Source organism: Heliangelus exortis, chromosome 11 (assembly GCF_036169615.1).
Source record: "Heliangelus exortis chromosome 11, bHelExo1.hap1, whole genome shotgun sequence".
In the NCBI taxonomy this organism is placed as follows: Eukaryota; Metazoa; Chordata; class Aves; order Apodiformes; family Trochilidae; genus Heliangelus; species Heliangelus exortis.
In genome coordinates this window covers 18436058-18447160 of record NC_092432.1, presented here as the reverse complement: position 1 = coordinate 18447160, position 11103 = coordinate 18436058, and the positions used below count along the sequence as shown (strand labels likewise).

Below are 11103 nucleotides of genomic sequence, written 5' to 3'. Positions count from 1 at the left end.
ACAGAACTCCTCACCCTTCACTGACAACAACCAATGTTTACTCAAAACCCACAAAAAGTTAATAAGCCCATGAGACTGTAAAAGAAAGGCAGTCAACAACTCTTCGGAGCTGTTATTTTAACTGGAAAGGAAACATCTGATCCACTGAATGTGCAGGATCCCAAGAGCTGTGAGTAGGTGGCAGGAGGAAGCAGTGTCCCAGAGCAAAGGAGCAAAGCTGAGCCCCAGCCCCAGGGCACCCGGGGTGGCTGTTTGCCTCCCTGCATTTCCAGTCTGCCCTGGTTACGTGCACGGTCTGAAAACAATACAGGTGAAGTTAAAGTTTTTTGATGTGGGAACATGTAACTGTGGGAAACATTGTGTTAAAACAAATGTGTTAACATTTATTTTTGTTTAACAGGCATTCATTGCAAAGTGAGCTCTGAGATACAAAAATAGCACAAGTATGCAAGGGGAAAAAAAACATTCAACATTTTTCTTAAGCTTTGCTCCCGTCTGTTAGATTGATGTATTCAGTTAGATACAAAACTATTACTTTGATTTCCATAACACCTTTCCTCCAGAAAAGCCAATCCATTTGGCTTTTTTTTTTTCCAATGGATCCATTTTCAGAGGATCCATTCAGCCTCATCACACACCAGAAAAGGAAGTATTATTAAATTCTCTTCAGCAAAACAGGTGAGCCCGAGGAAAGTTGAGCGAATTAGCAATAAGCTAACAGCAAAACAGGGACACTGAAAGACATCAGATCCAGACACTGAGTTCTAAATGGGTTATTAAAACTCTACATACAATGCTACTGCTTATGTTTGTAAGGTGAAGATAGCTAATTACAAAATCTGCTGCTATAAATCCCATTAAAAGGAGATCACACAGCTTGTACCCAATCAATTAAGACTGGTCAAACAGATTCAAATCTACATGCCAAACAGAACATGAACCTAAGTAGAAATGTTAGGGTTCAAAAAGGTTAAATATTTGCAATATTGTTTTACTGCTCCTTTCTCTGCCTAAGTCAAGACATTTTTGGAAAGCAAGATTCCTGAAAATATTTTCTGGCAGTTTTTCAGACCAGATTTGTAGAAAGTTTGAAGAAGATTTTAAATGTATGTTTATCCTAACCGATGCTTGAAGTATTTAAGGTTTCTTCATCCCTCAAGTAAGCTAATTTTCTATCCTATAATCTTCTCTAATCTTGTAGAAATGTAGGAACTGCCACAATACATCAGATCTAAGGCTCTACCCAATCAACTAAGTTCTGCTAAGACTAGCAAGACCCTTTTCAGGCCCTGGAACAAACAAACATTCAGGGTCAATGATTAACCACCTCAAACAGTCTGCTTCCCCCACCATATCTCCTCTTCATACTCCCATTCTTTACACTCACTAATACTGACTACAATATGACAATGCAGAAAGCCAAAACATGCTGGCTCCTGAGTCAGAACAAGGAAACATCTTGGTGAGGGAAGGTGAAAAAGGAATGAAGGATGTTGCAAGAAAAGTTACTCCCTTCCCCAACCCTTTTTTTTAAAAAAATTATTTTTAGTGTAGACCTTCAGTATTGGATTGTTCCAATCTGTTTGTATCTACTCTGTGTATTCTAACCTTCTTTCAACTTTCTTGTGTGTTTGTTCTTCCCGTTTCATAAATGCTGAATTTCAGTGGCAGCAGCTCCAGAAAACCCAGGTTTTGCTCTTGTGGGCTTGTTAACTCCTAAGAGTCATCATCAATCAGCACCTGAATCTTTAATGTCTTTCAAGTTCCTTTAATTTTTTATGGCTCTCTGCTTTTTGTTTTAAGTGTTTCCAAGTGTATCCTCTCTTCAAATATGTTGACTACAATAAGCCCTAGATGTCTTCTTCTCACTGCTGCCTTTATTCAAAAGAACCATCAATCAATTTCTGAAACTACTCTGCTTTCTATTTGTGATATAAAAGTCTCCTTCCTAAGAACAGTAGCTAGAAAGGGAGAAAGCACTGTTGGTTCTACCATATATTCATCTATTTGAGATGTGCTTCTTTGGTAACAAGGAGGTGAACAAGCCAGACAGCTTCAAAAGGCATTCTACTTGTGTTGATTTTGCTTAAAGCCATAAATCTCAGTCCCAGGGGAAAAACAAAACCAAACCAAACAAAAAAAACCAAACTACACACCACCAAAGTGAAAACAAAACAACAATAGGACTGTTACATGTGTTTGTTTCTTACACAGACTAATGAAGGGAAATGTCCTCACTAGGCAGTATTGACACTGCAGTGCTGATTCACAGAAGCTTTACAGACCACAGCTCTATAAAAAAAATCTGCTTCAAAAATTAGAAACTCAATGCAAAATTTTATAGGACATAGAATCATCCCCAAACTAGGGCACTGACAACAATGAAAATCCAAAATAAGACAGAGTGCAGGTAGAAAAAAAGTCTGCAACTGTACCACTCTTTCCAGTAGTATATTAACCATTTAGAAATTTTGTCTACTCAAGAACAGAATGAATTGTAATAAAAGTCAGGGGGTAGGCCAGCTCCTTACCTATTTTGAGGCAGGGGTAACATGCAACACATAATATTCTACACATAACACAGGAGCATGGGCAGCCTGGATTTATGGGGATTTGTTAACCCCTTTTATATGGTTCATCTAATTTGTGCTTTGCTGATTTGTGAAGCTTTCAAAGGTGCACCCCAAGCAAACACAGTGTGTACCCAAGTGACAGACAGACAGACACAGAAGCCAAGAAATAGCATCCCTGAGGGTAACTCAAGTAGTAATGCATTGTTACAAAAATCACTAGGCTGACATTGAAGGAAACAAGCTAGAAAATGGCTTTTTTTAAAAAAAAGTTGGAAGTAGGAGTAGATGATCCACGTATTGCACAGTTATATTTAGGTGTGGCACTTGTAGTTGGGTTCTCTCTTCCTTGCTAACAGCTGTTTAAAATAAAACTATTCAGTGGAGCATATTTTAAAAATTACTAAAAGGCACACCTTTAAGGAATGTGTTCAACTTGCCAGAAAACTTAAAATTGCAAGAATGTAACTCCTAGTCCTGGCTGTGCATCCAAGGAAAGTCAGACATTATTCTGAGAGAGAAGTAGAAGAAAACTTTGTTATCAGGGGCTACAGAGTATGAAATGCATCTTGCTGTAGAAACTCGTATTTTGGAAGAGTATAGTTAAGGAAATGAACAGTTTTCTTTCATATAAGAAAAAGTTTGCAGATCAGCCATTTGATGGTGAATTTGATAATGAAAAATCTGATGGCTCAATACCTACTGCTGTATACATAGTTTCAGACCATTGTGCAACTGCTGTGCATTTGAGAAAGGCCATGAATCCATGCACAAAACTCCATCTAAAAATGTCTCTTCAGTGTTATTTGACATTAAAAACCCCTCAAGATTGGAACAGGCAGGATAGACTCTGGATTTAAAAACTGCATTAAAAAAATTCAACCACATAAAACTTTTCTCACTCTATAACCTCAGATGTATTAGCATAATCACCATATGAACCTTTTCTCAGATGCCAGTGGGTAATTATAGGAACACAGGGTAGATCCTCAGCTGGTGAAAATCATTATAGCTGCACTGAAGCCAATTTACACCAGCTGAAGTTCTGACCCATAAAATCTCTCTTAAACCTGAAAGAACATCTTGTACTACAGTGTTATTGGTCTTCAGGTGATTGAAAACCATCTTGATGAACAGTGTGGTTTCAGGAAAAAAACAAGACTGTATTATGCCTGACAAATTTCTGCTCTATGCTCCTTTATTTAACTTGATCAGAACAATATATTTAAGTAAAAGCTTGCATGCTACAATGCACCATTAGTCACATGCTGTTTCCCAATAGTGAAACCATCAATTTTGTCATAGATGTGAATATCTGTGAGAGGTTGAGCTATAATTGGAACATCAGCTAAGAAGCAGATGGGGATTCTGATTAAGAGTACACATCCTGGTTACAGGTTGTACAAGCAGTATCTGTACAAGCAGATTTTTTTAAGAATCAAGGGTTTTGCAGATAACAGACTATCCACTTGCCTTACCCAGGGCACAAGTAACAATAAACTTTCCACTCTTTAAGGTCACATCAAGACACAGTGTAACTTGGATATTACAGATGTCATTTTCTTACATCAACCTCCCAGCATCCTTTTTATCCCCTGAGATTCCTGCTCCCTGATCTTCTATTATTTGTGTTGTATTCAGCTGTTGGAAATTTTGACACTCCCAGTGGTACAGAACTGTAGCAGAGCAGTCTTACAGTTCAGTTGAAGTCACAGACCATTCTCTATGATTGACCAGTGGAATAATATGAAGACCCAGAGCAGCCTCTTTTGTCTAGAGGACCTTCTTTTCTCTGTAATGATTTTCACCCAGAATATTGTGGATCCCACTCACTGCACCTCATACAAGATGGCTGAAAAAAAAGCCATTCTGGTTTGTGATGCAACATGCAGCAAGTAACTCTGAGTAGCTATTGCATGGCCCCTTCTGAAAAATACCTGTCTCCACTTTTCCTGTTCTCATAATGTACCAAAGCCTTTTTTTATAAGGAATTCCTAAACCCAACTAGGTTATATATTCATAAAATCTTATATATGCTATACAAATATAACCAAGCTGAGAGAGAGCAAGTCAAGCAAAGTAGGTAACTTCAAGTGACCAGATACACATTTTGAAGGTACTAAATGTTATGATTTCAATATTTGGATTCACAGGAAAACTATTTATCATGAGTTTTCTACTTCTAACTTTCATTTAATTGCTGGAGATCCATTATTTTCTTAATGAGTAGATAATAAAGGTAGTTGGAATTAATGATGAAAATCAACTGGAGAAGAGACATAGGGAAAAAAACCCCCAAACCTACGCTCTCAAGTCACACTGTGTGACAACACAGCTCCTTCCCCCCAAACCCAGTCACATCTGCTCTGTGTACTCCTGTGCCACTGCATGCAGTTTTGTTACATAAACTCATCTTGAATATACACTGTGGAATCTCTCATTCAAATGCTGCACAATTAGCATCACAACACTGCTGAGCTCTCTCACCATTACTGCTGATAAGTCTGCCAAGAGTGAAAGGACAAATGAATACAAGCAATGACTCTCCAGCAGGGAGAAGGTTCCTCCTCCCTTTGCACTGCCTCCTTTTCCCAGCTTTCCTCCTTCCCACTTTAGGCAAACCTTCATAAGATGCTTGTAATACCATTCTGGTTTCCTACATAGGATCTCCAGTGAGAAGTAAATTCAAAGACTGATACCCATAGTCTTTATCTCTAAGTCATCTCCTTCAAAAGAATCAATAGCTTGTTCTGTACCTGACAGATCCACCCTCCTGTTCCAAAACAATTCCTGACAGCAGAAAATAGAGCTTACAAGCTTGCTCCTCTAAATGCTCTCTGCTCTCTTGATTACTGTGGCTAGTATCACCATTCAGCCTGTCAGTCAGTTCTGTAATATTCCTGTCATCTTCAGCTTATATTTTTCTAAGTTCATTCCAAGGCTGTGCTAAATCACACCAGCAATTCCATCAGTGTTAACTTTGCTAAAATACAGCATTTCCTGTCAAACATCACAGCCTAAATTCTTGTCCAAGTTCTATCTCCTGTCTCAATTACTCCAAATCCTTTTCTTGCTATTGAAAACACTGCTGCCAAGATTATCAACCAGTCATTTTGACCATAGAATCATAGAATCATAGAATCATAGAATCCTAGGGGTTGGAAGGGACCTCGAAAGATCATCTAGTCCAACCCCCCTGCCAGAGCAGGGCCCCCTAGAGTACATCCCCTAGGAACGTGTCCAGGTGGGTTTTGAATGTCTCCAGTGAAGGAGACTCCACAACCCCCCTGGGCAGCCTGTTCCAGGGCTCTGTCACCCTTACAGTAAAAAAATTTTTTCTGATATTCAACTTGAACCTCCTATGCTCCAACTTACACCCATTACCCCTTGTCCTATCACTGGTCACCACTGAGAAAAGCCTAACTCCATCTCCCTGACACTCACCCCTTACATATTTGAAAACATTGATGAGGTCACCTCTCAGTCTCCTTTTCTCCAAACTAAAGAGACCCAGCTCCCTCAGCCTTTCCTCATAAGGGAGATGTTCCACTCCCTTAATCATCTCAGTAGCTCTGCACTGGACTCTTTCAAGCACTTCCCTGTCCTTCTTGAACTGAGGGGCCCAGAACTGGACACAATACTCCAGGTGCGGCCTCACCAATGCAGAATAGAGGGGGAGGAGAACCTCTCTCGACCTAACAACCCTTCTCAACCATAACCCTTCAGCTTCTCCTCTTCAGTTTTCCTCTTCATTAATACATCACACACAGAGATCAGTCAGTCTTGACAGCTCTGGATACTGGTGTGCCAAGCTCACTACCAGCTGTGGTGACTGTCATACACCTTAGAGATTGCTTGTGGAGACTTCTAGCTGTCAGCTCTACCCTAGATCTGAAGTTCTCTGGAGTGAGCAGGGAAAAGAAGTGATCTGTATTTTTCTCCTTTATTCATGCAACATCCAGCACCATGGGCCACTCTCCATGAAGCCTGCTCTTCCATGCCAAAACAATACATCAAATATGACAGCAGAGCTTCCCTGCTGAGAATACTTTTTTCTGTAGTGTAATATATCAGTTCTGTCATGGCATATGGGTCCTGTGAGACTTAGTGTCTCATAAAAGACAAAAATATTTTAGCTGGGACAATTAAAAATAAGTCTTAATTATAAAAACAATAGGAAAATGAAAAATTCCTCCTTAATACCATGGAAAAAAATGCTATGGCTTTAATTTCACACATTCCAGATTTAGTAAATATGATAAGAAGACACCATGAAAATCTGGGGGTCACTGAATATGCAAAATAGGCATTTTTAAGTTTACAAGCTCTCTTTCAGTCATTTAGTCTGACACAGCCAGTTCTTAAAATATTTTTTTGGTGTAAAAGAGAAAGATCCTGACAGGATCAACTCCTGTAAGGAGAGGAGAGCAGGCCAAGCTGTTTGTGTGAATCTACTTTATGTAGAATTAAAACTTGTAATATGTTAGTATTCATAACTCTGCTATTACTAACAGCAAATCCTTAAACTAAGTTTGGCAAAGAATTCACACTGAGAAACCCCTCTCCCCTCTTGAAAGCATGAGGACTTCTTAACTCAGAGATAGACTTTGAGATAATAATAACTGAGATAGAATTTGCTATGCCTGTTTCTAAGGAAATTCTGCATTACTGTCAAAGCATACAAGTGAGGTATATTATAGACCTACCTGACTAATTCCACACCAGCTCCAGTATGCAGTAGCAATGGAGACTGGCAATCCCACATAAATCAATATAAAAAGCCAATCCAGTGCTTAGTGGATTATGCAGGTTAATTTGCAGCCCATTCCAAGGTTTGTGTTACCATGGCTACACCATTATTGGCACTTTGTTCCTTTAAAATGATCTAGAATATGTCTCAAGAACACTGATATAGACAAACTAAAACATTACAGAGTGATGCTAAGAGGGCTCAGAACACAGCATTTTGTCCTGCTCATGAGATCCCACTTAGTAGTGATACTTGCTGCCTGTCCAAGAGTACTTTTTGCCCTGTCACACTTTGCAGTGTGCACCTATTCACTGTGGTATTTACACTGCTGTAATTTAGATGCTCCTTTGATTTCCAATAAAAAAAAAAATTAGTAATAACTTCTTCTCTGAAATGACTCCAACATTTACTACGTACACTTTCTTATGATTGTTACCAGAAGTAGAGACAGATGTTGGTTAATTGCACTTCATTAGTAGATTTCTTAAGGGATAAACATTGTTCACTTCATTTCAAAGGAAACCTTCTGGGATTATCCAAACTCTGGTATCAATTTTATCAATGAAATGAGAAAAGTGTTTATCATATAAGGAATTTTGATGTTTTCCTTACAGAGATTTTTCTATGTTAATGAAATATTCAGATTAACCTTCAGCTCTCATAGTTATTTTGCAATGTGTTCAAACTGAGCTGTTGACCAACCAAACTTCAGCTGGCTATCCATGGCCTTTAGCAGCATTTCAGAGAACAAATACACTCAAGTCCTCTGTGTTCAAAACAGTACTGTTGAGCAAGGTACAAGGAACCAGTTCAAAATTATTTCTGCTACGAGTGATATAAAATAAAAAAGAAGAGGTTTAAAACAGGTAAATTCCATTTTCATTTCCATAAAAGGAAAGAGTGGAGCAGTGACCAGGAGAATTCAAGGTTAATGATTAATGGGCAAAGAATACCTTGGAAAGCATTGATCATTCTCTCCTTTTCCTGTCTCTTGGCAGAGTTCAGCAGTGTGTTCCCCAGCTCTCATCCAGAGAAAGAAGAAATGAAAAGTTTGCAGCTTCTCCTGTTGTTGTTGCTTTCTTGTATCATCATCACCCCAGCAAATACATATGGAGGAAAGAAAAAAGGTAATATCCTATCAAACATAAATACTGATCATCAACTTTAAAAAAAATGTTTATGATATAAAAATTAAGTAATATTGACTGTCTGGTCATCAGCATGCTGGGGTCTTTTGAGCATTATGTTCTGATAAAATAAGGCATTTATGACCATGTTGATTAGAAAATGTAGTTGTAATTACAACCATTTCTCAATGGAAATCTAGACATGCTGACTATGGACTTCAGGTAATCTGACCTTTTAACAGTTATCAGTTATAATCTTCTTGGGCTGGAAGTATTCTGTAAAATTTATTCAGTCTCCTATTATGAAAAAAAAATTTCTGGCTATCTGACAGAATTTAATCTTTCATTTTCCAAGTTTCCTGATGTAGGCTGCCTTTCACCTCAAGTGTGATGAATATCTTTGAGTGAAAGATACATCTGCAGTATGTTTTGTAGAGAATTACTGTGGAGGATCTTTATCATGTATATGGTTATGCAACTATTTTCTATGCATTTATGACCTTGCACATTATGTCAGTATCTCTAACTATTAAGTACAACAGAGCATCTCACAACTGCTTGTCTCAAAACCTCTCTAAGGTGACTGATAAAGGCAATTCCATGTTCTCCTTAATTGTTGAACCACATGTAGTAAGCATTACTTTTCTTCCTTATTTAACTGCTTTTCTAATACTCAAAGTCTGGACAGTAAAAATGTAGCTTTTTCCTTAGCTGGAAATAAAGCAAGATGCACACATTCACAGAAACATGGGCTCTTTCAGTAGCTGTGTTTTGAATTTATGTCAATTTGTATTAACAGTTCTAGAAACCATTTGCTATAAATACATATTATATGTAATAGACAATAGTGATTTCAATATACAGGAGACTTGATCACCTTTCTTTAATTCTGCATATTAAACTTCCCCTTGGGTTTCATTTTGAACAGCAAAAAACCCTTAAATTAAAACACAGTAAGAACAGTACATTTCAATTAGTGCCATAATTTGGCCTGGCTTACCCCAGCCAGCAAGGCCTCTACATCCTTAACAATTGCTGAACCTTTGCAAGCTACTGAGAAACCTTGATCAAACTCTGTAATTTTCAAAGAACCAAAAATCAGAGCAGGAAATTCAGTTTGAGACTTCTCACAACGTCTTTTCCCAGATGTATTCAGACTCCACGGTGTCCTTAAAGTTACCTCACCTTAGACACAACCACAAGGCAAAGATTCACTGCACCCCCATTCTTTCCTGCCTTATCCCAGCCCACATTCTCCTGTCCCCACTATCTGTGGCATACATGTATCTGTTCATAGCAAGGTCAGTCACTTTACTTTCTCCATTCCCCTTTCCCCTTATGACCCAGTCCTATGTGAACAGGCTTCATTTGTTTGCTCGTTGATTTGCAGCTTAAAGCCTTGCTTGTGAGCCACAAAAGACAGGTCATGTGTCATATTAGCACTAGTAGATATGTCCAGTTCATAGTATGTTAAAGCAAGAGACTGATGGAAGCAGCAGAGCAGGTACATTTCTAAAAACAAATAAAAAAATCCCCCGTGCTTTGTTCTAGAGGCTATGCACTGCCTAATCTGATCTGCTACAGAGAGTACTTAAAGGCTCTGATATTCCATTATGTTCAGCTCAGGCCCTCACTCTCCTGACAGTTTTAAATTGATGCAACTCTAATTTCAACTCTTCATTTACATTAATGGGTATTTCTGCACCTTTCACTTCCTTGTTCTCCTTTCCCAATCCAACATCAGCCACATCAGCTTAGTCCAGAAGATTCTGTAATCCCTTGTTCTTGAAACTTTGCTTTATTTCTGTTACCATTTGATCCATCAGCAGAGCTCAGCTGGTTCTGTCTTTCCCCAGTTGAGCTCTGGTGTGTTTGCCACACCCACTAAGCTCAAGGAGCCTTTTTCCTCATTTCACTTCCCAGTGAGGCCAATCTGTTTGCCACAATGGTCTCTGCAAATGGCATTAAAGCATTAAACCTCACTAAGGATGAGCAGTGAAGTTTTTAGCCCTTCATGAGAGGCCCTTTAATGCTGTCAAGTGGGGACAGCTTTCAGTAACCACAGGATATATTTCACCTGAATATCCTGCCTTGGAGTTTATTCTGCATTAGCAGACACTGCAGTATAACAGAGTTAACACTATAGAACAGTGTAACTATAAGGAGCTATAAAGCATTCTCAAAGCTGAGTGTCTGGCTGTAATTTTAGCACCAGCAATTGCCTATAAGGGAACAGCCCTCTAAAAGAGCAACCACCGTGTAAAAGTCCTCATTTATTTGTGCACAGCAAAAAACCAACTCGCTGCTTCAATTTTCTCTGTATCATTCTATCCACCTACACAATAAAAGAAACTACATTACAAAGAAAAAAAAAAATTAGAGAAATTAGATTGCAGCACGAAAATCACTGTAGGTGTATGTATGTCCTTTTGTTTATGTTCATAAATACGTATTATGGGTTCTTATTTTATACTTAATTATGTAGAATAAGACTGCATTACCAAGCAAACATAACATCACATTTAAAACACACACAGAAGTTATTCTTAAAAAGCCACAGAAATTTTCTGAAATGCCATTGGTTTATTGTATATTTATTTAGCTAGGAATATGTCTGGTGTTTTAGGGCAAAAGTTCATTATCTAAAAGCAGCATC

The 11103-nt window shown here is 38.3% G+C and overlaps 1 protein-coding gene across 1 annotated transcript in view; it reads left to right on the top strand.

The window, feature by feature from the left end:
• Positions 1 to 8024: 8024 nt before the first annotated feature.
• Positions 8025 to 11103, top strand: part of LIPC (lipase C, hepatic type) — a 48095-nt gene continuing 45016 nt past the window's right edge. The window contains exons 1-2 of the mRNA XM_071755091.1: positions 8025 to 8186; positions 8319 to 8447. Of these exons, the coding sequence (XP_071611192.1) occupies positions 8363 to 8447 (85 nt within the window). The 5' untranslated portion in view covers positions 8025 to 8186; positions 8319 to 8362. The remainder of the gene's footprint in view (positions 8187 to 8318; positions 8448 to 11103) is intronic.